This window comes from Aethalodelphis obliquidens, unplaced genomic scaffold, assembly GCF_003676395.1.
Source record: "Aethalodelphis obliquidens isolate GAN/ISIS:26980383/991018 unplaced genomic scaffold, ASM367639v1 scaffold26, whole genome shotgun sequence".
Taxonomy (NCBI): Eukaryota; Metazoa; Chordata; class Mammalia; order Artiodactyla; family Delphinidae; genus Aethalodelphis; species Aethalodelphis obliquidens.
The window spans coordinates 11,845,175-11,872,776 of NW_020837970.1; the positions used below are offsets into that span (position 1 = coordinate 11,845,175).

The 27,602-nt window shown below is 47.8% G+C and overlaps 1 protein-coding gene across 1 annotated transcript; it reads left to right on the forward strand.

Moving 5' to 3' along the window:
* Positions 1 to 27,414, forward strand: ANKDD1A (ankyrin repeat and death domain containing 1A). The gene is given in 13 exon segments (XM_027123317.1): positions 1 to 2,117; positions 6,895 to 6,999; positions 7,716 to 7,805; positions 11,159 to 11,257; positions 11,799 to 11,897; positions 15,014 to 15,116; positions 18,458 to 18,552; positions 19,976 to 20,071; positions 21,143 to 21,235; positions 23,972 to 24,176; positions 26,125 to 26,154; positions 26,157 to 26,228; positions 27,211 to 27,414. Coding segments are annotated over 13 exon segments (1,242 nt in total). The 5' UTR covers positions 1 to 2,024; the 3' UTR covers positions 27,273 to 27,414.
* Positions 27,415 to 27,602: the final 188 nt, after the last annotated feature.

A 27,602-nucleotide genomic window follows, 5' to 3' on the forward strand; every position in this document is an offset into this window, starting at 1 on the left:
ATGTAACAGTTTGCATCTACTGACCCCAGAGTCCCAGCCCATCCCTCCCTCCTCCCCCCCTCCCCCTTGGCAACCACAATTTTGTTCTGTGCCATTCCTGTTCTTTAAAGTCCCTTGGTCCTTTCCTTGTCTTGGGCTTGGCCTCTTCCCCTGCCCCACTTTCAATGCTGTTATTGTCTGCACCGTCCCCGCCCTGCCTCCAAATTCCTGCCATCATGCCCAGTCAGTCCTTTCTGGGTTTCACCTTTCATCCCAACCACTTGTCACAGCTTTTACCCAAACCCAGTTCTGTCCCTAAGAGGGATTCTGGTGCCAACCACTAAGACCCCTTTTCCTGGTACCCCCCCAGAAGCTCTTTGTGGAGCCAAGTGGGGAAGTGGTTGTGACCAGGGTGCTCTGTGCAGGTGCTGGGGTGAGGCACCCTTTCCCCCAGAGGTCCAGACTGTGAAATTGAGGCTGATTCAGGACTAGGCCAACCCTGTTCTTCTGGCAGCTTAGAGTGTGCTGGGGATGAGGACACATCAGGGACACTGATCCCTTAGCCCTTCCTGAGGTGGGCTCTGCATTTCTGCTCCCAGCTGGACTTGGGAGCATTTTCCCACTGCAAGCCTGCTTATGCTTGTGGGGAGATTCTGTGGCCCATCAGTACCAGGTCACCCTGTGGGCTCATTCTATGAATGACAGGCCGTTGGCCTCACCAGGGGACCCAGAGCCACACATGACCCTGTTTCTGTGGGAAAATATGTTCTGGTCTTTGAACGCCCAACTTAGAGACAAACTTTGGGGCTGTCCAAAGCTGAGGGAGGCCAGTGCGGTCTGTAGGCAGAAGGTGGTGATGATCTCCCAGGCCTCTGTTCTGCTCAGACCCTGCCACATCCCACCACACTCAAGGAAAGACAGAGAAAAACCACTTCTAAGAGGGTGGCTGTCTGTCAGTGCATCCTGGGAGGTGAGGTGAGTTTGGAGGCCTGGGGGTGCTCTTCACAGAGAAGGAAAGGCTCAGTAGAGGTGGGGATGAAGCCTGCCCTCAGATGCAGAACCCCACGAAGGTGCAGGGCAGTGCAGGGGCTCTGGTGACCTGGAAACACTTTGCAGATGTTGAGGAAGAGCATCCTGCAAATAGGATCTGGGCTGCCATCAGAAGAAGGCCTAGATCTATTTTCAGTTGCTCCAAAGGGCCAGTAGGGTGGAAAGCACAGGGATGCAGGTTTCAATTCCGCATGAGGAGGGACTTTTCACGGTGAGAAGTGTTTGACGGTGCAGTGGTTGTCTTGTGCAGCGGCGAGATGCCGTCCCTTCATGTGCGCAGACCTAAGCCATCTGCCTGGAGGATGTTTCGCAGGAGGTTCAAACAGTTGATTCTCAAATGCCAGTCCAGGGTGAGGTCTTCACCAGTCACAGCAAATCAGAAAATTAGAACAATGCAGTGTATGTTTCATGAAGCTGTATTTGGAAAGAGTATACTCTGAGATCAGCTCCTTCCAAACTTTTTTGTGGTAAAACGGTCCATCTTTGTGAACTGGTGGTGAGAGGAGATGGCAGCTCTTTTATTTTTAAGGTTTATTTGGTATCCCCACAAAAGTTTGCAGTTGGTGGGAGAGTAAATCCTCAGAGTTATCACAGGGAGAAAATCTTTTTCCCTTTTTTCTTTTCTTTCTTTTTATTGTATCTATGTGAGAAGATGGCTGTTAGCTGAACCTACTGTGGTGATCATTTCACAATATATGTAAATCAAACGATCATGCTGTGTGCCTTAAACTTATACTGTGATGTATGTCAATTATTTGTCAATAAAACTGGGGGGGGGAATGTTTGCAATAGTATATCAGCCTCTGTTTAAAACAATTTCCTGGACTCTAAATTCCTAAGGCCCAGAGCTCCCCGGCCTGGGTGGCACTTAAGGTCCCTTATGGTTACACGATTGTGCAAAGCACACTTGGGCTCAGGTGGCACAGCCACGCCCCCTCATAGTCTCCTCCCTCCCCCCCCCCCCCCCCCAGCCATGTCCTCTCCCCAAGTTTAGGATGAATGCGCTTCTCCTGTCTGCCTGGTTCAACCACTTACGGATTCTCCAGATCCTGGTCAACTCCGGGGCCAAGATCCACTGTAAGAACAAGGTAAGGCCTCAGCTGGCAGCCCACTTGCCCGCTCTCTACCTCCTGCTGCACAGGGCTGCCCCCACCTCTGCTGCCTGTCCCCATCACTGCCCCATCTGTCCCCTCATGTGCCTCTGCCTGCCCCAGCTTGCCTCGACCCTCTGAGAAGCGTCCTGAACCCCCACCTGAGCTCAGCCTTGTGAAGCTGGGACCCTCACTACTTCCACTGGGGCTGGGAAAAGGGCCTGGGGACGCCTCTTTCATCAGCATTGAAAGCCCCTGGCTTCTGATCCCCCTACTCTTTACCACTCTGTGATGTTGAGACAGTCCCCAGTCCTCTGGCCAGCCTCTTGTTCACAAAGGGGAATTAAAGAAACACCCTCAGAAGATTAAATGAGAAGGAGGTAGGGCCTTCTCCCTCCCACGGGGCCCCGGCTCCCTTGCGGTCAGTATGGCCAGGTAGAAGGAGCAAAGCACCATTTACCAAACTCTGGGACCTTGGGCAAATTATTTTACCACCCTGATCCTCACTTTTCCCATTTGGAAATAAGAGTGCTAGTACCCATCTCTGAGCTGAGGCAGAAGTAACTGCAGTGCTGTGTCTAAAGTACCTGGCCCAGTGCCTGGCACGTTAGCGACCCTGGCAGTCCCCCGTTGCTCATTGGTGTGTGCTATGGTTTGAGGGAGGAGAGCCCCAGGGAGTCAAGAGTGCCCAGAATCCCTGAACTGGTGTCTCAACTTTTAGGGGGTTGGTGGCCCTTATGAAAATGCAAACATTTCTGGGCCAAATACCTTCAGCCAGGAGTTCTCAACCTTGGTCCTTAGAGAGACAGAATTTGGGGATCCATGAACTTTGAAGGGAAAACAAGGACCTTTTTTTTTTTGAACTGCCCTCTGCTTAAAATTTTAGCATTTCTTTCCATGATGAATGCAGGTAGAATTAATATACCTGTGACATTGTCTCTAAGACAAAATGTAGCTCTTTTCATATCACATTACAGTTTTTGCAGTTATCTCAAAATACTGTTTACGCTCATCATTACTTTGAAATCATGGCGGTAGTTATTAGACCTGTCACTAGATCTTGTTTAATGGATCAATAAAGCATATATGCTACTAGATAAAAAATTTGGGTTTTAATATTTTGATAATTCTATTTCAATATCATTGTTTTTCTTTTCTGGTAGGCAGAATACTGTCCGCCCCAAGATGTCCATATCCCTATCCCTAGAACCTGTGAACTCTAGAACCTAACATGGCAAAAGGAATTTTTCTGATGTGATTAAGTTAAGGACCTTGAGATGGGGAGAATATTCTGGATTATCCACATGTGCCCACATGTCCTTTTAGGGGAAAGAAGGAGGGAGGCAGGAGAGTCAGAGAAGATGTGATTGAAGGAAGCAGAGGTTGGAGTAATGTGACCCACAAGCCAAGGAATGCAGGTAGCCTCTAGAAGCTGGAAAGGCCAAGAAATGGATTCTCCTAGAAACTCCAGAAGAGAAGCAGCCCTCCCAGCCTATTTTAGACTTTTGACCTCCAGAACTGTAAGATAATAAATGGGTGTTCACCAGACACTAAAAAGGACCATGGCACACAGGAGGTCTGCCCTATACCATTGTTAGGATCTTGTTGGCAGTGGTAGAAATGTCTGACAGCTCTCAGTGAAGGATACCCCTAGGCTATGGGCTACAGGATCCAAGCCCAGAGTGTGGGATCCAAGCCCAGTTTCAAGCTGAGGGCCCTCCTGTCCAGTCCTGCCTGTCTGGCTTAGCCTTAGAGAGAGTCTCAGTGGTCTTGCAGAATCCAGTAGCTGTTGCGATGAAATTTGCTGTCAACACAGAATGAGCCTCAGTGTTCTAGAATGAGGGAGGTGAGGTCTTAAGTGTGTGTGGAGGGCAGGGCTCTGAGTAATGGATCTTCTAGTTAAGCAGGTCCACTCCATATTAGTTTTCTGTTTTTGGTAACAAACCACTCTAAAATGTAGTGGCTTAAAGTAACACTGATTTATGATTTTTCATAATATCATTGGCTGGTCAGTTCCTCCGGCCTTGCCTGGGCTTACTTATGAGGACACAGTCAGCACATGTCTGGGGCCTCTGCAGGAAGAGGGAACGTCACGGATGGTGTGGCCAGTGTCTCCAGGTGGTAGCTGACATTCATGGAGACTTCCTTCTGTGACAGCCCCAGGACATCAAAAGAGCAAGAGTAGAAGTAGCAAGGTTTCTTGAGATATTATTTCTACCGCATTCTACTGGTCAAAGCCCATCACAAGGTCAGCCTCGTTTCAGGGGGAGGAAAATATCGGATTCCTCCTCTTGATGTGAAGAGTAGCACAGTCCTGTTGCTTGATCTTGGGACAGTTTCTCAGTCTATCCTGTTTTTCATGACCTTGCCACTTTTGAAGAGTATTGGTCAAGTATTTTGTAGAATATCCTTCAATTTGGTTTTGTCTGATGTTTTTCTCATGATTAGATTGGGGTTATGGAATTTGGGGAAGAAGACCCCACAGGTCAAATGCCCTTCTCATTACCTCCTATCAGGGGCATGTGGTACCATTGTGATTCGTCACTGGTGATGGTCTCTTGATCCAGTTCTGACACCAATTCCGATGTGTGTTTTTTCCAGATCACCAAGCAGTTAACTCAGTTCCCCGTGGACACTGACCGGGAGTCCACAAATTTAACTCACTTCTGACACTACTTGGAGATAGTGTCAGATTCTGCCGGTTAAGGGTTCAGTCCTACAAGACTGCCCACGCTTTGGATGTCAATCACAAGCCCAGGTGGTTGCCTAGCTATATAATTGCCTGTAAATCAGAAGTTCCCACGACCCCCTCCCCAGGTTCGGTTAATTGCTAGAGCGGCTCTCAGAACTCAGGTAACCGGTTTACTTACTATATTTCTGGTTTATTACGAAGGATATTAAGGATATGAATCATCAATGGCCAGATGAAGAGATGCATAGGGCAAGGTCCTGAACGCAGGTGCTTGTGTCCCCACGGAGTTTGGGACCCGGCACATGGATGTGATCTGATTCACCAACCTGCAAGTTCTCCAAGCCCTGTCCTTTTGGGGTTTTAATGGAGGCTTCATTACATAGACTTGATAGATTAAATTCTCAGCCCTTGGTCATTGACTGAACCTTCATCCCCTCTCCTCTCCTCAGAGGTGAGGAGGTGGGACTGGAAGTTCCAACCCTCTAATCACTGTTGGTTCCCCTGGCAACCAGCCCCCATCCTTTATTTACTTAGGGGCTTCAAGTCACCTCGTTAACATCATAAAAGACACCTTTATCACTGTTACCATTTAGGAGATTCCTAGGGTTTTAGGAGCTCTGTGCCAGGAGCCAGGACTAAGACCGAATATATATTTCTTATTATAAATCATAATATCAAGCTTGATCACTTGGTTAAAGAGGTGTCGGCCAGGTTTCTCCACTGGAATGTTAGCATTTTTCCCTTTCCGTACTCTATTGTTAGAAACTCTTTGTCGTTTTAATTTGCATTTCAATAATGACTAATGATGTCATATATTTTTTCATGTGCTTATTTGTCATTCCATATATCTTCTTTGGTGTGCAGATTATTTTTTAATTGGGGTAATTTCTTATTGATGAGTTTTTAGAGTTCTTTGTAGATTTTGGATGTATTTCAAAATAAATGCAGACATCAATGTATTTCCCTCTAAATATGTCAGCATGCGTATCATTAACTAGAGTTCAAATTCTTTGTATACAATGAAATACAAGCTGAGTCCTTTTTTTTTTTTTTTTTTGCGGTACACACTGTTTTTTGTGTTTTTTTTGTGGTCTCACTGTTGTGGCCTCTCCCGTTGCGGAGCACAGGGTCCGGACGCGCAGGCTCAGCAGCCATGGCTCACGGGCCTAGCCGCTCTGCGGCATGTGGGATCTTCCCGGACCAGGGCACGAACCCACGTCCCCTGCATTGGCAGGCGGACTCTCAACCACTGCGCCACCAGGGAAGCCCAAGCTGAGTCTTTAAAAAAATATTTATTTATTTATTTATTTTTTATTTGGTTGCACCAGGTCTTAGTTGTAGCTTGTGGGCTCCTTAGTTGCGGCTCCAGGGCTCCTCATTTTAGCTGCAGCTTGCCAGCTCCTTAGTTGTGGCATGTGAACTCTTAGTTGCGGCGTGCATGTGGGATCTAGCTCCCTGACCAGGGATGGAATCTAGGCCCCCTGCATTGGGAGTGTGGAGTCTTATCCACTACACCACCAGGGAAGTCCCTACACACTGAAATTTGACAAGTGCTACTCCTCTGTAACCCAAACCACTGTCAAGATGTAGAAGACTGTTCCATTGATTTTTATGACCCATTGATGGTTACAATCTATTTAGAAAAGTACTCCAAATAATCTAGCTGTAATGCAAGGCCAGGGTAGAAGCTCTGGACTATAAACATAGGATCTGCAAACCTCCCTCACTTAAATATTGCTTCTGGGGCTAAGAGACCTTCAATAAAGCGAAGCACAATAAGCCTGTATTATCCTAACTTGACCTATGAGGAAATGGGTGCTCACAGAGGTATAGGTAACTTGCCGAAGACCCCAGAGCTGATAAATGCTGGAGCTGGAATTTGAACTCTGGCATCCTGAGTCCCACCAGCCCCCGTGAGGCTAAGTGGGTCCTGTGGATGTCCCAGGGGCCTATCCCCATTTTCAGTGTGGTTTCCTTTGGAAAGCTGTTCTGATCACAAACACTCATTGTCTGGGAGACAGCCAGTGTGTGAGCAAGGCCTCCCTTCGCAGACTGCAGGGACCACCCTGGGCTTGTTTCCAGGACAGCCTGACCTTACTGCACTGCGCAGCCCAAAAAGGCCATGTGCCAGTGCTGGCGTTCATAACAGAGGACCTGGAGGACGTGGCCCTGGACCACGCTGACAAGGTGAGTGTGGCCTCAAGGCTGTGTGTCCTTCCCATCGGGCTTGGGATTCCTGGGGCCTCTCCTGTACATTCCTTGAGTGCATCCCTTGAGCCATGGGTAGTGCAGACTGGACCCCACCTCAGGGAGTTGCTGGTCTAGAAGGGGCATTAGGCACAAATGAGCAGGACGCCAGCAGCACATGGTCAGTTCCCTCAGAGAGACTCTGATATGGACTAGACAGGTTAGAGAAGGGAGACAGTGCTTTCTGCTTCCTGGAGGAGGTGGAATTTGGTAAATGAATAGATTTCATCAGTAAGATTAGAAAGCAAGGGGCATTCCAGATGGAGGAGAGACAATTGCTAGAGCTTTAGAGGAAAAGGGTGTGTGAGTTCAGATGGGTTAGAATCTTGGGTTTTGGTGTGTGAGTTTTGGTGTGTGAGTTCAGATGGGTTAGAATCTTGGGAATGAAGGCCTGAGAGGTTGTTCGGGGCCTTCATGGAGATCTCAACCCGCAGCCTCAGGAATGGGTCCTTTATTCAGGAGCCACAGGAGGATTTCAGTGGGGGAGGGACCCACCAAGTGGGGTCTTGTTGGGAAGATGGTCTGGGCTTTCCAGGCAGGGTGTATAAGGCAAGGTGGGGGAGAGTGTCTGGAGCCCTGCAAGCCCAGTGTGGTTGGGAAACTGAGGCCAGGTGGGCAGGGCGAGGAAGATTCACTTTCTTCTCCTCCCCCGCCAGCTGGGAAGGACAGCATTTCATCGGGCTGCAGAGCACGGGCAGCTGGACTTCCTTGTGGGCTCTGGCTGTGACCACAGTGTCAAAGACAAGGTACTGTAACCATGGGTCCCAGGGGGAGGGCCGGGCTCTGGGCTCCTGACCGGGGTGGTCACGGGCAGCTCACCTGTGTCTACTGCCAACTGCAGCGTGCTAGAGGGGCTGGTGGCCCAAAGACCAGCGTGTGTCTGATGCTCATGCAGCAGGCATTTTTTGAGCACACACTATGGGCCAGCTGTGTGCTATGTGTGAAGAGGACAAAGATGCCCAAGACGCAGTTTCTTAATCAAGGAATTCAACCACAATCCTAGGAAAGAGCTGTGAGCCAATGTGGGGAGCCAGGATGGCAAATCTGATTGGTTGGTAGTGATGCCTGGAGTGGGTGTGAGCGGGGCTGTGATTCCACTGGGGATGTCTGTTGCTGGGGGGAATGGGGAGGAGTTGGGGGACGGTAGCCACATGCCTGCTGGTTATTTGCTTTCTTTGTGTTTTAGTAATCTACTATGATTATGGCAAAAGTAGGACGAGACCGCTGAGGAGGGAGCAGTTCATTCAGGGTGGAGAGCTTATAAGCAGGAATTCACCTATCTGAGAATAGATGAGGGGTTGGGACCCAAGGGGACTACCCTACAAATGACTTGTATCAATGGACCATTGCGAGTCATTAGGCAAATGTGTTGCAGCAAATTCTAAACAGTGCTTCCAACAAAGGGAAGAATTCCACTGTTAATTTTCTGATTAATATGCTTGGCTAGGATACAAGGAGTTCTGTTTACAAAGCTAGTGACAGAGCTCACAGACCAATGAATCACAGGATCTTAGATCAAGGGCCAGTTCAACCTTCTCGTTTTACAGATGTGGAAGCTCAGGCCCAGAGAAGGGGATACTGTAGCCAAGGTCACACAGCAAGACAAAGGTCGAGCTGGGTTTGGAGCCAGCATCCTGATGCCCCGCTGTGCTCCTCCTTCATCAGGCTGCCTCCTGCGGCCCTGAGCCCTGGGGGTCTGCACCAAATCTGTCCACCCACACTCAGCCTTTCAGGATGAAAAGGCTAAGTTAGGTTCTGAGATTCAGATCAGGCTGATTTCCTTCATTTCAGAAACATGGGCAGAGCAGGTTGTGCTCTGTGCCAGGCCCTGAGCCAGGAACTGGGAGTACGGACAGGGGTAAAGAATGACCCTCACCAGGACACATCTACCCAGGAGGCAAAAAAAAAAAAAAAAAATGATGTACTCAGGGCCCCAAGAGAGCAGAAGCACCAAACTAGAAAGCAAGAAAATTTCAGCTTTGGTGAACTCACCCAAAATCTTGCAATCAGAAATGCTAGGAAGAAGCTTTTAAAATTACATGTCCCTGTTAAGTGTTGTATTTTCCAATGAGGAATGTTTTCATTTTGAATTTCATTTGGGGAGAGGGCACAGCACGTTTTTCAAGGCTTTGGGCCACTGAAGGCCTGACTCGTGCTAGGACCCGCCAGCCCGTGTAGGGGGACAGACCTGTCAGAACAGATGACAACATACCTCACGCTGCAGGTGCTGTGGTAGGGAGGCATTGAGAGCCCGGAGTGAGTGATTAATTCCTCCGGAAATGTCAAGGAGAGGCTGACAGGGCCCCACAGAGGTGGAGAGGCTGGATGTCCCCACGGGTGGAGGGGAGAGGCCAGGCCCAAGGCCAAGGCCTCCTTCCACCCAGCCCCGTGTCCTACCTGGGCAGAGTGTGAGGACCCTGGGCAGGGAGTCCATGCCATCTGCAGCTTCAAAGGGTAGGAGGTAGATATTTATAATCCAGAAGGAAGAGGGAAGCCCTGCCCTGTTTCCACAGCTCTGCTAACTGGGGGCACGTGCCAAACCCCAATGTTCACACACTTCCTTCCGGTCTCTTTGAACACAGAGACTTCAGGCTGTGGCTACACCGCCCACAGCCTGACCCTTGCCTGCTGTGGCGAGCCGACCACGGAGCGGGTGGGAGAAGAGCCGAAAAAAGCTGTTGAGGGGATTTTTTAAACTTAATTTTATTTATTAATATAATATAATGATGATCATAAAGGAAATGTAGATGTTTCCTCCTTGACCCTGTAAGATAGTTATAGCTGTTTATGTGTGTGTGTTTATCTATCATGGGGGCGGGGTATATTTTTAACTACTTTAAGTACTGCTTTGGCTTCTGTATGTGTTCACATCCTCATTGGGCCCTTTATAGATATCTGTGCCTAAACACACAGGGAAGGTACTGAGACAGGCCAGGGCAGAGGAAAGCACTGGTTCAGCTCGATCGTCCCCATGGCCTTCTGGGCATGATACATGGCTGAAGCTGGGTCCTCCCTTCTGGGTGCTTTTGTGGGTCCCTCCAGGGTCCTTGTCCTGGTCCCCCATCTGTGGTTCCTCTGTAGGGACATACCTTTTCTCGGGCTGGCCATGTCCAGCTGCCTCTTCTTCCCTGGGGCCCCTTACCCTCCTGCAGCAAGTTCCCTTTAAAGACGATCCCAAATAGGCTGCCCTCTGTGGGACCACTTCCAACACAAAGAACACTGTGCCCTTTGCCCGCCCAGTGGAGCCACCTCTCTTGGCTCTGTCACTGCCACCTTTAGACTTCTCAAGGGTGAGGCTGCTCCCAATCCTCTGGTTCTCGAGTTCCAGGAGACACAGGTCAAGCTCTCCATCATATTATGTATTATCATTGAACAAATATCTACTGAGTGTCTGTCACGTGCCCAGGCCCTATTCTAGGCACTTGGGGAAATTTCAGAGAACAAAATGGACAAAAATCCTTGCCCTTGTGATGCTTATTTCCAACCAATGAAAAACAAGCATAGTATACAAGTGGATTGTAGAGGGTGTTAGGTGGTCAGTGCTATGGGGGAACAGGAAAAGTGGAGCAGGGTAAGGGGATCAGGAGAACAGGAGGTGGGAGTTGTGGTTTTCAGTATTGTGGTCACGGTGGGCTGCACTATTCAATGAGAAGCTGACATCTTGAGCAAAGGCGCAGGAGGCGAGCGATTGGGCTGTGTGGCTGCTGGGCACAGCCTGAGCACAAGGAGAGTCTCTGGGGCTGTAGCCTGAGCAGAGAGAGGGGATGCATCTGGGGTCACTGAGTTGGGACTGGCTTTAGACTGGAGCATGGAAAAATAGGGATTTAAAAAAAAATTTTTTTTAAGTAATATGTCCGTCTTAAAGTGTACGAAAAGAGACCAGAACTTGCCCCTTGAAAGTGCCCCTGGTTTTTGGTAGTTTTTGGCACAGTTCTCAGAGCAGGGTGGCATTGGCCCAGCGTGCAGGGCTGCAGCTCGTCACCAACTTGCTCTATAACCCGGACATGTCTCCCCTCTCTGGATCTTAGCTCCAGCGCGTCCCCAGGGCCTTCAAGGGTCTATGATTCCACTGACCCCTCAGGAGCCCTTCTCCCTGCAGGAGGGGAACACAGCCCTTCACCCGGCCGCCCGCTGGGGCCACCTGGCCGTGCTGCAGCGGCTCATGGACGTCAGGCTGGACCTGGAGGAGAGGAATGCGGTGAGTCACCACCTGGAGGATGCAGAGATGTGTGACACTAGCTTGCCCCCTGCCTTCCAGGAGCCCGCAGCCCGTGGTGCAGCCTGGTTTCCCCTGGTAGGGGCTCTGAAGCCAGGAGCGAGGACGTGTTCTCAAACAGCCTACGAGGAAAAGATGAGCAGGAGCACAAAACTCCAGGCTCGGAGGGGCACCGGGCCTGAGGGATCACGGAGCAGTCATACGCACAGTGTGCGTTCAAAGAAGGGAGAGGTCACTGTGGCCAGGATGGAGTAGGAGGGAATAGACAGAGCGGGGATGAGGCGGCTTGGAGGGCAAGGAGAACACCAGCAGAGCTGTGGCGGAGGGAGTGAATGCACCATATGTCCCTCAAGGTGAGAATCAGGGGCGGGGCTCAGGGAACCACAGATCACCAGGTCATGTCTGCAGTAGCAGGGAGGGGAGAGCTCAAAGAGCCCTGGAGCCCTGGCAGTAGGGGTGTCCTCCGGTCTTGGGCTCTGGCCTCAGCCTCCTGCCAGCCTCACACCGCTCCCCTGTGTTTCAGGAAGGTCTGACTGCCCTGCACGCAGCTGCTGAAGGGATCCACCCCGACTGTGTGCAACTCCTCCTCGGGGCCGGGAGTAGCGCGAACGCCCTCACCCAGGTAGCCGGGCCTCCTCACGACTGGTGTGTGCCCTCGGCTGCCTGCAGAGACGTGACTGTCAACTGTAGGAGCCACGATGATTCCTGAACACTGTGTGAACAAGGCTGTGAGGGAACAGGCTCAGCTGTTGAGCTCTGTGACTTTGGGCAAGTTACTTAATCTCTCCGAGCCTCGTTTCTCAACTATAAATTGGAGGTGATATATACTTACTATTTTATATTGCTATGAAGGCTAAATACCTAGCATATTGCCTGGGACATAACAGGAGCTCAGTACCCATTAGTGTCTTATTGCTGGGCACGTGACAGTTCACAAAGCCCTTTCATAACTATTACCTCAGAAAAATTCCCCCCATTTTACAGATGAGAGAGGTTCAGTGACTTTCCCAGGTCACAAGTTGGTAAGAAGCAAAGCTGAGTCTGAAAAGCCTATTCCCCTGACTCCAGAGTTTATGGCCTGAAACGTTTGCCTTGCCCAGCTGGGGTAGGGGTGGGGTGTCCGCAACATGAGGCCCACACCGCAATTAGAGCTGGAGCCTGGGTGTGACTCTGGGACAGGCCTCTTTCTCCCTTACCATTGCACTCTATGAGTTGGCCATTAGAAATTCTCTGTGTCCTTGAAAAGGGGGTTGTGGCCTTTCTTTAGGTAGGAGGTTGGTGTTTTTGTTTTGTTTTGCTTTTTATTTTTAGATCAGTGACAAATACTCTTTCTTGGCTGGTTGAACAGCTGCAGAGTCTGGAATTCTCTTTTTCTAAATTTCAATAATGTAGCAAAAATAATATTAATAGTGAATAATATAAATAATAGCAAAAATAGTTTAAAAACAGAGGAATGAAAATGATATGCTAAAAATATTTAACACAAAAGAAGGCAGGGCTTCCCTGGTGGCCCAGTGGTTGGGAGTCCGCCTGCCGATGCAGGGGGCACGGGTTCGTGCCCCGGTCCGGGAAGATCCCACATGCTGTGGAGCTGCTGTGCCCGTGAGCCATGGCCACTGAGCCTGCGCGTCCGGAGCCTGTGCTCCGCAACGGGAGAAAATAAACATAACATTGTAAATCAACTATTCTTCAATAAAATAAAAAAAAAAAAAAAAGGCAGTCAAGGGGAAACAGAACAAAAAAAAACAAGAGACATTCAGAAAAAAAATAGCAAAGGGAATTCCCTGGTGGTGTCAGTGGTTAGGACTTTGCACTTTCACTGCCGAGTCGGGAACTAAGATTGACAAGCTGCGCAGCTCAGCCGGAAAAAAAAAGAAAAGAAAAGAAAAAGCAAAATGGCAAATGTAAATATAATAATAATATAAATCGTAAATTCCCTTAAATGTGAATAATGCTTTATAAACCACAAAACATTTAATTTGCTCCCCTGGAAGCTCTGGAGACTACTACCCCAGGGACATAGCGGGGGACATTACAGCCAAGAGGGGGAAAGTAGCTGTTCCAGGGCACCAGCCGTGTCCTTCTGTTGCTGGTGAATTTAAGGTTCTTTCTTCATTGGAAAAGAATTTGGAGACGAAGTGATAGGTAAGAATCAGATTTATTTAGAGAGAAACACACTCCACAGACAGAGTGTGGACTATCTCGGAAGGCAAGAGGCAAGAGGCCCTGAAATATGGCGTGGTTAATTTTTATGGACTGGGTAATTTCATAGGCTAATGAGTGGGAGGATTATTCCATCTATTTTGAGGAAGGGGCGGGGATTTCCAGAAATTGGGCCACTGCCCACTTTTGGGCCTTTTACGGTTAGCCTCAGAACTGTCATGGCGCTGGTGGGTGTGTCATTTAGCATGCTAAGGTATTACAGTGAGCATATAATGAGGCTCAAGGTCTACTGGAGGTCGAATCTTCTGCCATCTTGGACCTAGTTGGTTTTCATTAGTTTTCATCATGTACTGTGGCTATGTCATTCTTTTTTTTTTTTTTTTTTTTTCTGTACGCGGGCCTCTCACTGTTGTGGCCTCTCCCGTTGCGGAGCACAGGCTCCGGACGCGCAGGCTCAGCGGCCATGGCTCACGGGCCCAGCCACTCCGCGGCATGTGGGATCTTCCCGGACCAGGGCACGAACCCGTGTCCCCTGCATCGGCAGGCGGACTCTCAACCACTGCGCCACCAGGGAAGCCCATATGTCATTCTTTTAAAGGTTGTGCCCTGCCCCCTTCACTCCTGTTTCACTTCCATCAGCAAGGTGTTGCTCCTTAGTCAGAAAGGCCCTTTCTCTGTGCCCAGCACTAGGCACTGGGAGGGGGCACAGACAGGTCATGCCATGGCCACCTCCCCAGCAGTAACAGCACAGGAGCTTAGAGACTCAGGGGGTTAGATCCAGCTGGTGGTCGTTGGTGGCTTGGAGCTGCCCACCTCACCGGCTCTCGTGCTCCAGCCTTGACTTGAGGTTTCTGGCAGAGGCCACGGTCTATTCTGACACTCCCACCTCTGGCAGTGTTGTGCAGCAGGGTCTCTGAGGAGGGGGCAAACCCAAAGTGATTGCATTTCCCACGGGGAGGTGGATGGATTCCCACCCACCCTGTAAACTTGCTCAGACTCGACTTTGGGAGGGTGACCAACTCATCCTGGTCTGCCCATACTGTCCTGATTTTAAAACAGAAAGTCTCGCATCCAGGGAACCTTCAGCCCCAGGCAATCTGGGACAGTTGGTTACCTAGTGGGTCCTGCCTGAGATGAAGTCTCATCCAGGAGGAAGCCCTCCCTCTGGCCCTGCCAGGCTCCTCTGTGGATGTGCTTAGACCAGCTCCAGCTGGACAGTACATGCTGGGTGGGATTTGCCCTGTACAGGTAAATCTTATTGGTCCCCCTCCTTGAAAACCATCTCCTCAGCATCTATACTCCATGTGTCTTTACTGGCTAAGGAACTGTGAAGGCTTTGGCCTTTGTTCCGGAGTCTGTGACTGGAGGTGAGGAAAATCCTGAGACCATAGTGAACTCCTTTTACTAGTCACCAGGCCTGGGCAAGTCATTGATTTCTCCTGCCTCAGGGTTTAATGGGGATAATAGTCCCATGGGGGTTGTAAGCTGTGAATGGGATAATGAATCTCAAAGTGCTTTGTAAACCCTGCTGTGAGGGGTCCTTAGGATGCTGCATTGATGCCTGTTTCCCTCTAGAAAAAGCAGAGCTGCTTCCACTACGCAGCCCTCAGTGGCTCTGAGGACATGGCCTGGGCCCTCGTCCATGCAGGAGGAAGCACTAATGTGGCTGATCACGTACGTGTGGGGCCTGGATGGAAGGTGGGGAGGCAGGGGATACACTGCCGAGTCTCCCAGGACCTCACTTCTCAACAGAGAAATGGAGAACAGATTAGTGGTGGTGGGGGGCTAGGGATGGGGGCGTGGGGCAGAGAAGGGAGGAGGGTGTGGTTATAAAAGGACTACACAAGGGACCCTTATGGTGATGGAACTGTGCTGCATCTTGACTATGTAAGGGATACACGAACCTACACGTGTGATAAAATTACATAGAACACACATGTATACAAATGACTACAAGTGAAACTGGGGACATCTGAGTAAGATGGTGGGTATTATCAATGTCAGTGTTCTGGTTGGGATATTGTACTGTGGCTTTGTAAGATGTTACCATTGGAGTGGGGAGAACAGAGCAGACGGGTGTTGAGGGTGGGAAGAAGGCTTTTCACCAGATACCTTTTGTTCTTTCTGGTTCTTTAGGTTTCTATAAATAAAATTGTAAACCAATGAAAAGCAGTACTTGCTCTCTTTCCACTCCCCTTTCCTACCACATTCCCACAGATCTATTTCCAGGACGATGGAGGCCATATCCAGCCTCCTTGGTTATTTTATCTCCGTGGCCTGCTGCTTCCTGGAGAGCCACCATTAGAGCTCTGATAAGTTTCCTAGCTCATCTGCGTTGTGCACTTGAGCCAGTTTCCAGTGTCTGCCCATTCACTCTCACAGGAGACCTTCTTTTGGCCTGATTTTGATTTCACAGTTATCTAGCAATGATCTGAGGACACTGCTGAAATTCTGTGGTAGTTTTACCTAGGTTTTTAAATTTTTTTCTAGATGTGTTTCAGAATACTTTTTGTCATTTATTGCTATTTGGGTTTGGGATTACATGAAGCCTGTAAATAATATAAGAGAAAATGGTCATCTTTGTAATATTTTATTTTTTCACTACAAACATGTCTTGCCATTTCTTTATGTCTTCTTTTGAATCCCTCAGTGATGTTCTATGGTTTTTGTTTGCCTTTGTAATAGCCATTTCCAATTATACTCTTCATAGGTACTTTATATATTTTGACCGTCATTGCAAATAGACTATCTTTTTAAAATATGTCATTTCTTGTGGGCATTCAATACAGGAATGCTACTGACTTTGGTATTTTTATCTTCTATATGATTTTCATTGATTTTGCTAGAGGTTTTTTTTTTTTTTTTGGTGGGGGTATAATAACTATTTTGACCTGTGTAGATATACAGTCACGTTGCCTACAAGTAATCGTATAGTTTAAATCTTCTTTTCCAATATCCATAAACTGTTTTTTTCTGGCCTAAACTAGTAATGGCAGTCATGGGCATTTTTGTTGTATGTGTGCGTGTTCTGTTCTGTCACCTTTTGGTACTCAACATGTGAGGGTGTTTTTCCACAGTAAGTATAGATCTATCCTATTGATTTTTCTGGCTTTGTACTGTTCTACTAGATGTGTATCACCACACACCTAGACAGAAGGTTGCTGTGGCGGTATCTCCACTTAGTCATGTAGTCAGTGCTCACAGGGAACCACTGGAGATGGAGTCCTCCAGCCTTGAGTGAGGCCTTGGGTGAACGTTGGGTTTCGGTGAGACCTCTATTCTGGTCCCGGCTGGCTCTCTCATTCATTCATTTCATACATAAATAGTGGTTGAGCACCTACCTAGATGCCGGGGGTAGAAAGTCCAGTAACACAGGGTCTCTATTAGTTACGTGTCCTTGGGTGTGTCATGTAAGTTTTATGAACTTATTAAGTGTTCTCATTTGTAAGGTGGAAGTACGAATAAGAACACCATTCCTATATACTTGCTAGGTTCATGTGTGGAGTAAATGAGATAGCAGAGAATCTTAAGGTGCTGTTGCTAGAAGGGACCTCAGCAAGCATCACTTGCCAGATGAAGATGACTTGCCCAAAGTCACGTAGTGAGTTCCTGGCCTGGCAAGCTCTCAAACTTGGGATTTCAGGCTCCTGCCCACCATGAGGATCGATTGTGGCCCAAGGGATTCAGGCTGTGGGCTGTAAATTCCTCAGGCCACTCATGTCATCCGAGAAGTGAGAAGGTCCAAACTCAGAAGCACTATCTATACAGTAAGTCCCCTACACATGAACCAGTTCCGTTCCGAGAGCACATTTGTAAGTCCAGTTTGTTCATAAGTCCAACAAAGTTTGCCTAGATACCCAACTAACACAATTGGCTATATAGTACTGTACTGTAATATGTTTATAATACTTTTCACACAAATAATACATAAAAAACAAACACACAAAATAAAACATTTTAAATCTTACAGTACAGTACCTTGAAAAGTACAGTAGTACAGTACAACAGCTGGCATACAGGGGCTGGCACTGAGTGGACAGGCAAGAAGAGTCACTGACTGGAGGGGGGAGAGGAGGTGGGAGATGGTAGAGCTGAAGGATCGTCAGCAATAAGAGACGGAGGGCAAGCTGCAATTTCACTCATGCCTGACTTTGACGGCAGAGGTTCTGGTTCCTTGCTGGATTCAATTCTATCTACCCTCTTTAAAAAATGATTCAGTGATGTCTGGGTAGTAGCTCTTTTTTTCTCATCATAGATGACATAGCAGTACTGGGTTGCATTCTGAACGGCTGCTGCAACTTTCGTGTACCTTTCTGTGTTCGGGTCCTGTGCCTCAAAAACTAACTGTGGGGCTTCCCTGGTGGCGCAGTGGTTGAGAGTCCGCCTGCCGATACAGGGGACGCGGGTTCGTGCCCCGGCTGGGAAGATCCCACATGCCGTGGAGCGGCTGGGCCTGTGAGCCATGGCCGCTGAGCCTGCACGTCCGGAGCCTGTGCTCCGCAACGGGAGAGGCCACAACAGTGAGAGGCCCGCGTACCGAAAAAAAAAAAAAAAAAAGAAACAAGTTGTCAAATGAAAAAAAAAAAAACAACTGACAGTGCCTCCTCAAATGAAGAAAATCCCCTTGCCATTTCCTGCGTCGTGAATCACTTCGTTTCTTCAGTTACCTCTTCTTCCTCTTGTGTCTCTTTGTCCTTTCTCTGAGCCTCCAGTTCCATCAGGTCTTCATCAGTAAGCTCCTCGTGTTGCACAGCAACAGTACTGTACAGTAAAGTACACAAAAGCACGACTAGTAGAGGATGCACGCATGTGACAATGTACGCCAGACATGTGAATTAATTTATGTGATCGGACACGCGCACGCATGCTCGCATCTTTGAAAGTTCGCAACTTGAAGGTTCGTACGTAGGGAACTTAACTGTACTCCTCCCAACTCCCATCTTCTAGCACCAGCCTGCAGCTGGGCAGTCCTGGGAGGGACCCATCAACTGATCTGTGCCTCTCCACCGCCCCCAGCAGGCGCCTCTCCTGTGCACATCACCGTGAAGCACAACTTCCCCGTCCTGGTGCAGCTCCTTATCGACACCGGCAGTGACCTGGACGCCGTTGACAATGTAAGTGGCTGCAGAAACCATCTGGGCCCCATGGAGCCTCTGGGCACCCTCCCAGGTTAGCAGGGCTTAACTGTGGTCTACTAGCCTGGCCCAGAATTGAGGAATCACTCTTTCAGCTTGTCAAAAGTTGTTTGAATATTTGTTGAAGGTAGCATTATTTTATCAACCATTCCTCTATTTTGAACATTTGAGTATTTCCAAGTTTCTGTCATGATGTATAGAACACTGTGGTAAACATTTTGCTACATGCAACCTTTTCCTTTCATTGATTTTTTTTTTTTTTTCCCCTTAGGGAAAATTCCCAGGGCAGGGGTGACTGGGTTAATCTTGTATAACAAGAGGCCTCTGAGTCCTGAAGTTGTGATCAATCAGGAGCGTTTTAAAATCCCCATCCCCACAATCCACCCCCCAACCATACAATCCTCAGGGCCGCCACACACAACCACTAGTGGTGGAAAGCAATTTGACAGAATATAACATATACCTTTGAAATGGTCAGTATTTGCATGTCTGAGAATTGAGCCTCAAGAAATATATTAAGAGCTCATGTACCAAGATATTTGTTGTAGCAGTCTATCAGTTTTCATTTCAAAAAGGGCCCCAAATACTTAATAAGAGAGAAGTGCTCGGTTAAATTATGGTATAGGCATAGATAGGCTCTTATGGAGTTATATAAAAATGGTGTTTATAGAGTTTATAATATGCAGGAAGTTATACAGATGCAAAATGTATATACAGGATGATCTCAAATATGTAAAACCATAAAACTAAAAACATTCTGCCTTAAAGAAAATACTAGAAGAAATGTACTAAGACTGTTAACAAAGGTTGACTTAGGTGGGATAGCGAGTGGTATTTTTTCTTTGTTCTTTCTACTTTTTTGTTATTTACTGAGTTTGCTGAGTATTATGTTTATGATTAAATCCAGTTTACCCTCCCACATAACTTCTTTTTTTTATATAAATTTATTTTATTATTTTTATTTTTGACTGCGTTGGGTCTTCGTTGCTGCATGTGGGCTTTTCTCTGGTTGTGCCAAGCGGGGGCTACTCTTCGTTGTGGTGCGCAGGCTTCTCATTGCGGTGGCTTCTCTTGTTGGGAGCATGGGCTCTAGGCACCTGGGCTTCAGTAGTTGCGGCTCATGGGCTCTAGAGCACAGGCTCAGTAGTTGTGGCACATGGGCTTAGTTGCTCTGCAGCATGTGGGATCTTCCTGGACCAGGGCTCAAACCTGTCTGTGTCTCCTACATTGGCAGGTGGATTCTTAACCAGTGCGCCACCGGGGAAGCCCCACATAACTTCTTAGAGAAACTCTGTTAAGGCCCAGTTGGGCGTGTACCCACCTTGGTCCTGTCCTGGCTTTGAGCCACAGACCATCTCTACATGCTTTTCTGCTCTCCGTCCTCTTGGCTTCTTTTCCAGAGGCAGTAGACACCCCTCACCTTGCCGCCGAGCACGCCTGGCAGGACATAGTGGGTATTCTCCTCATTGCTGGGGTTAACTTAAACCTGAGAGATAAGGTACCTCTGCTCACAACCAGCCTCCCTTGCAAGCTTTCATGACTCCCTCTTTGCCAGAGATCCTGATGCAAATGCCTCCTGCTCCCAGAATGTTCAAGGCTTCCCATCTGTTATATATCAGCTCAAAGGCAACCTCCTCCAGGAAGCCTTCCTGCCCCTCCATCACCTTCCCCTGTGTCCTCTGAGGTCCCTCAGCACTTGGCCCACCCCTCTCCTGGTCCTTGCCTGTGATATGTTTGTCTTCTGTTTCATGGCCCACATCAGACTTTGAGCTCCTTGAGTCATCTGCTGGGGAGAGGGGAAGAGAGCTAGAGGAATAGCATGTCACCACCCCACAACTCCGTACGTGTGAAACAGGGTTGGGGGAAGCTTCCTGGGTCACGGTGCTTCTGGGGTGGCCACCTCCTCAGGTGGCCAGAAGTTTGAGAAGAGCTGAAGGCTTAGTATGAGGCTGAAGAGGTCACAGGCTCATGAGGGGAAGGGCCCTTGCACACGTGGCCCAGCCCTTGGGATGGTGTGGGAAAGAGATGGGGGCAGGGAACAGGCCCTGAGGCTGGACCTGGGAAGGGCTTCCGGCTTCCTGGGAGAGAAGCTGGGGCCCGGGGCAGCTGGCCAAGCTTGAAGAGGAGCTTCCCATCTCCCCGCAGGTCCCTGGAGGTGGTGGAGGCCAGCACTCTGCCAGAGGCCTGGAGCAAAGGGCTGGAAACCTGAGGGGAGGCAGCAAACTTGACACAGGAGTCCAAGCCCCTTCTCTGGGTTCTGGTTTCATCTGAGACATGAGGCTGGTAACATCTATCTCACAGGTGACCTTGAAGACTTATGCAGGCTGAGTTTTATAAGCTTTAAGTCCTCCTATTCTAGAAGAACACAAGAGGTGGTTGCTGGAATTATTGCCTTATTCTACCTGTGACTTTTCCACACCCAGAATTACTGCCAGAAAACCCTTCTGCTCTCCAGTGTAGACTGCTGGAAACCACTTTCTTTGGGTAGGAGGGTCTGTAGTCAGTGCTAGAGGCCACCCTATACCCTCTTATAGGAACTCTGGATTCCCTTCTCCCTTCTTACCCGCAGCAAGGAAAAACCACCTTGCCAGTGGCCACCCACATCAACCATGTCAGCCTGGTGGAAATCATAAAAGCCGATTGCTTCTACAGATGGGAGAAGGTACTGAGACCCGGTGCTTGGTCTCTCCATGTTGGAAAGGGAGTGGCCATGGCTTCAGGTGGAGTTGGTTTTGAACCCCAGCCCTGACCAATTCAGGGGCCCCTCAGTTTCCAAGCGAGTGATAATCCCTGCCTTACCTAACACTAGGGTTCTTTGAGGGCATCCAGAGATGGGTGAACACCCAAACCACAGTGAAATAAGGCTGACTGAGGTCCGTGCCAGTGTGGAGATACTAGTAGACCCTGCTGCAGCTCCTGGTTGATGGATGAATGCATTCATGCATGAATAAAGAAATGGCAAATTGTTTCCAGCTCACTGTCAGCTCCAGGTGATTGGAATTGTGGCTTGAGGTGTTCTATTCAGGCAACTTTCTGAGCCCAGAAGGAAAGTGTGCTGCGATTGATTAGTGATATCTGCTGTGGATTTGGGAAAGAGGAGTGGCAGTTGTAAGGTCCTGCATTTACAGCTCCATGTCAGCAAATGGGGGTGGGTTGAGAGATTTTTTGTTGTCCTTAATGGTTGCTTTTATACACAGAAAATAAATTTTTGCATTTATTTCAGTTTTAGAAATTAATACTAAATTGTTTACAAAATTTAAATCCTACTTTTCCTCAAACTTTTAAATTTATTTTTACAATCTTATTATTATATTTATACAACTAGTAAATTTTAAACAGTCACTTTCAAGGAAGCCTTTTGATTAAAGTTTGGTCCCATGTTTAAGCTTAGTTAAACTACCTTAAAGGTTTTAAACTGAAAGAATAAATTTAATATAATAGGTTTTCTTTTCAAGCACTTCAAATGCTTCCTAAATTCTTAAATTATCCCATTAAATCCAATAAATTAAACCTATAAAGTGAATCTCGAATATCATAAACATTCTGATATTGTTTACAAATTTAGTAAATTTCTCTTAACACTTCTCAAAAAAATCACTGTCCAGAAATCAATCAATTGATAAATTTCCATAGGAATCATAAGATTTTCTCTTTCACTGACGTGCTGGATTCTCGTAAATATTACAACCCCTTTACATACAACAGATTACTCCTAAATATTAATACCAACGGTTTGATGAACTGATTCATCTCTATGCTTAATTTTAAACCACCTCAGGCTTTAAAAGTTTTCAACACTAAGGCAGTGGTGCAGTTAGAATCACAAATCCCTCCTTCCTACCCCTAGACCAATTCAATCAGAATCTAAGGGATAAGGGCCAAGCTTCTGTGGTTCTTAAAGCTCCCAGATGATCCCAATGTAAGATGCAGTTGAGAACACAGCTCGAAAGAAACAGTTTTTACCACCCAAGGAGAGAGCCAAGCTCCCAGGTCGTCACCTCCCAGGTGACTGGCCAGACACAGTTAACCAGGATGTAAGATTCAGAGCTGCAGATGCTAGAACTCACCTGACCTTTTTTTTTTTCACACACACACACTGTATTTTATTTTTACAAGAGATAAATAAACTGACACCAAGCATTGTAAATGGATGACCACAACAAAAGCAAAAATGATTGCAATTAATAAACACGAAACACACTCATACTATGTCATAATATTGACATTCCGTCCAGTAATCCTCCACTGTAACAGTTGCTTTACTTTGCAGTGGTCACCTGAGCTTTTTAACAACTAGAAATCTGCATCCACATCCTTTCGAGGGGCTTTTGTGGCTTTTTTTTTTTTATTTTTTGATTTTTTTTTTTTTTTTTTTTTTTTTTAAAGCAGGTTTTTTTTTTTAACATCTTTATTGGATTATAACTGCTTTACAATGGTGTGCTAGTTTCTGCTTTATAACAAAGTGAATCAGTTATACATACACATATGTTCCCACCTCTCTTCCCTCTTGCGTCTCCCTCCCTCACACCCTCCCTATCCCACCCCTCTAGGTGGTCACAAAGCACCGAGCTGATCTCCCTGTGCTATGTGGCTGCTTCCCACTAGCTATCTACCTTACGTTTGGTAGTGTATATATGTCCATGCCACTCTTTCCCTTTGTCACAGCTTACCCTTCCCCCCCCCATATCCTCAAGTCCATTCTCTAGTAGGTCTGTGTCTTTATTCCTGTTTTACCCCTAGGTTCTTCATGACATTTTTTTTTCTTAAATTCCATATATATGTGTCAGCATATGGTATTTGTCTTTCTCTTTCTGACTTACCTCACTCTGTATGACAAGACTCTAGGTCCATCCACCTCATTACAAATAGCTCAATTTCGTTTCTTTTTATGGCTGAGTAATACTTCTGTGGGTTTAACTTAAGTTATTACATAATTTTTGGTAACCTCTCATTTTATCACCTGCTTTGCATAGAAAGAATTCTGTAATCCAGACCTTCTCTACTTGTTGTCATTTGGCAAGTTTAGTTCGTGCCTGATTCTTGGCTTGCCTGGTTTTAGCCACAGCTGCTGAGTCATTCTACTGACACTCGTGCTATATGAACACAAAGAAAAGAGAGAAATGGGAAGGCTTCCTGGAAGAGGTGGCACCCAGGTGGTCTTTTGACTGTGGCAATGGGATTGAGAGACAGGGAGGTGAGAAAAGGAATTCTGGATGAAGAAACAGTGTAAGCAACTCAGTTTCCAACACTCAAAGCAAGGCACAGAGTCAGAAACCAGAGTAATGGACACTATGCCTCAGGCCTGTGATGACATCAGTTCTGTGTCCAGGCTCACGAGGGACAGCCTGGCAGGGATTTCCCCCAGACAGCTGCTGCACTTCTGGGATCTGCCCCACAGGACCAGCTCTCATGCAGGGACCTCTGTGACCCCTCTGGGAAGAGCTTGACCTTTAAGCAGGACCATCGGCAGGAAACACATCAGCTCCGCTCTGTGCTGTGGTGACTGGCCTCCAGGTACCTGCAGCCCCACGAGTGGAAGAAGCTGGCGTATTGCTGGGAGTTCACCGAGGCCCACGTCCACGCCATTGAGCAACAGTGGACAGGTACCACCTTGCCTTGGTGCCCCAGAGCAACCAGGTGGAGGGGTGGGGGCACGTGGGGTGTGTTCAGTTTTCTGTGCTTCTGGGGGAAAAGCCTTAGCAAGCCACACGCCACTTCCAACACATCACGTGCTCTTCCCCTCTCCAGGCCTTTACACAGACTGGGCCCTCTGCCCCTCCCTCCACATTGACCTGTGAACTTCACATTCTTCACGAATCAGCTTGAGCTGAAACCCATCATTCACACATGAAACTAAAGGTGCTCCCTGTAAAAAGGAGAGGAGCTGCTGTTGCCACTATTATTTAACATCTATTTGAAAATTCGGGCCCTGGTATTAAGGCATGAGACAGAAATAGAAATTGAGTGTAAATACTGGAAAGGAAGAGAGAGATTTATTAATTTCAGATGAGATACACACACACACACACACACACACACACACACACAGGAAGTCCAGAAGAATCAACGGAAAAACTCTTAGAATAAAATAATTCAATGAAATGGCTAAACATGATTAAATACACGAACACCATAGTATTCCTCTGTACCATCAATAAGTGGGCAAAATATATAGAGGTATATATATGTAAAAATGTATATTTTAAATATATTAAAAAATTTTGTTTAAAAATATATAATATATATTAAAAATGTATGTAAAAATATACTCCATTTACAATAGTGTGTGTTTCTAAGAAGAAATATGAATGACATATGAGTAAGACAATACAAATTATTTGAACTATAAAAGAAGACTTGGGTAAGTAGAATGACATTCTGTATTTCCAGCTAAAAGAAGTGTCATGTAGATATTGATTTTCCCCGTATTAAAGCTTTGATCCAATTTTAATCAAATCAAAATAGGAGGTTTTTGAAACTTGACTAAAGGATTCTACAGTTCGTCTGAAAGAAGAAACAGGGAATATATAAATGAATATTCTGGAGGAAAAAAGCGAAGAGGGTCTAACTCAACCAGACTCAATGTTAGAAAGCTAGAATATTTAACACAGAGAGATACCTGACAGAAACATAGGCAAATCAGGTAGTGGAATAGAGTGGGGAGTCCACAAGTGAACTCTATTACCCATGCGGATTTCATAGACGATAAAGGAGCACTGGTAAATTACAGGGCTGGGGACAAGGGGTAGTGAATAAACGGGTCAAATGAAACTGCTACATCACGAGCAGCACCAGGAGGAAGTGCCTGCTGGGGGCCCACGGACACCAGAACATCAGGGACGCAGTGGCTGACTGACTTGGACCTGATGGCTGTGCCCCCATGGCTGAGCCAGCCCATCTGTCCCTAGCTGGGAGAGCTGACCTGGTCACAGTTGAATAACAAGCTAACCCCACCACCAGCACTGAAGAGCATGGGCACTTATTTTCCAAACATTGTAATCACCTGGGAAGGCTTAACACTGATCTGTTGCCTAGGCCACACCCAGACTCAAGTACTAGGAATCTCAGAACGGGGAGGGGGACCCAGGTGTCAGTGTTTGCTAAAGCCTCCCAGGTGTCTCCAGTGAGCACTTATGGCTGAGAACCACTGGTTCGGGGGAAAGAACAGGGCCGCTAGCTTGCAAGTCACAGGTTATTGTGAGCCGCCAGAGAGATGAACTGTACAGTCGTGTGTGCATCGTGGTACCACAGTGAATGCCAATTCTTTCTCTCTTCCCAGTGACACCAATAGGATAGATGGTGGATGCTCAGGGGAAAGCCTGGCACTGGGGAGATCCAGGTGTCCCTGACACGAAACTCCACCCCCATCCCATCTGAGGCTGCTCCTCCCCTTCCTCCCATGCCCTCCCCATATATGGGCTGAGTTCTGTGAGCGCTTAGAGGAGGGTCTGATGTTCTGGTGGCGGTAAGGGGTGTGCTCAGGCCTGGCTCTGGTAAGGCAGGCGGGGTTGACGCCTTCTCTCTCTCTCTTTCTCCCCTCGTGATACTCAGGCACCGAGAGCTACCGGGAGCACGGGCACCGGTCACAGCCAGTGAGAACCCCAGCAGAGTGCTCTTCAAAGGCCTCGTCGCCATTGGCAGGAGGGACCTGGCTGGTAAGTGTCCCCCCGCCCGCCTGCTGTTCAGGGCAGCCCCGGGTGCGAGTCAGAGTTGCATGGCCCCGCTGGAATGCAGCAGGGCCCTCCAAGGCTGCTCAGACCACGGCGCTGTGGCGCTGGCTCTGAACCTTTCAGATTGATGGTCCTAGCCCTGCCTCCTCCTGGAACCCAGACGGAGCCTTGGGCAACTCACAGTACCTCCTGGCCCCAGTCTCCCCATCTGTGCCGTGAGGGTGACCCAGACGATCCCTATCACCTTCACAGCCCCAACGCCACTGAAGCTACAATCTCTTCCTATCCAGCTCTCTATACTACATTGATTTGTTTTTTTCTCCAGTTTGGAGTAGGGTGGGAACAGCCTGCAGGCTTGTTTTTCACAAACATTAAGACCTATGGGCCAAAACTGGCTTAAGATGAGTTGAACCAGTAACATCTGGTCAAATAAAATTTCTGAGGCCGTCACAACCTATTTGAGTCTGTCAATCCCAAAAGCGTTTTTTGGGATTTGCGATTCAGGGCACCATGTAGAACCATCAGGTAAGCGGAGTAACAGGTTCTAGTAATGATCCCTCATTAAAAACAAAATTGGCTCATGATGAAAAAGGCTTAAACTCTGTAACCTCCATTGCCATGGTGCATTACAGGGCAACCACAGGATGGGGTACTAGGCAGCCATCCATAGTAATGAAGGTACATCAGTCACTTGGCAACAAGGAAAAGCGTCAATAGCACGTTATCAAGGAGCAAGAGGAAAGTCCCCTGTGTGGTCGATCTCCCCCAGCTGCCACACACAAGGTGAGAAAACAGTCACTTCAGAGGGGAGGAATTAGGGATGACTTGGTTCTTCTTCCAGCATGTTCTTAAATACTACTCTGCATCTTCTTTTAACATAAACTCTTGCAGGCAATTAAAACATCAAACTAGCCTTGTGAGGCAGCGCTCAGGCAACAAGAGGCAACAGGATTCTTGTCTTTGGCAGAAAGCATCAGGAAGAAAGCAAACGATGACTCTAGCGCCCCAAGGAGGTGCACAGCCATGTAACTGGAGGGACTGGACATTCAGGAGCATGGAACCTGAGTGGGGGCCACTGAACAGAGGAGGACCACCGTTTAAGGGCTTAAAAAGCAATTACTGTAAACAGACTTCCAGCTGCTTCCACTGAAACCCATATTAGGACCAGCAGGCAAGTGTTTGTGATCTTTTTCATGGAGGCCTGTCTCAGGTTTTGCAGGTAATCCCTTCCCAGAGGTATCGTCATTTGCAGCTCTCAGTTTACTTTCATCTCCTGCATCTCACTGGAGCCTCACAGCAGCCCTCTGTGGTGCAAGGGATGTCTTTTCAGAGAGGACTCTGGGCACAGGGTGGATAAGC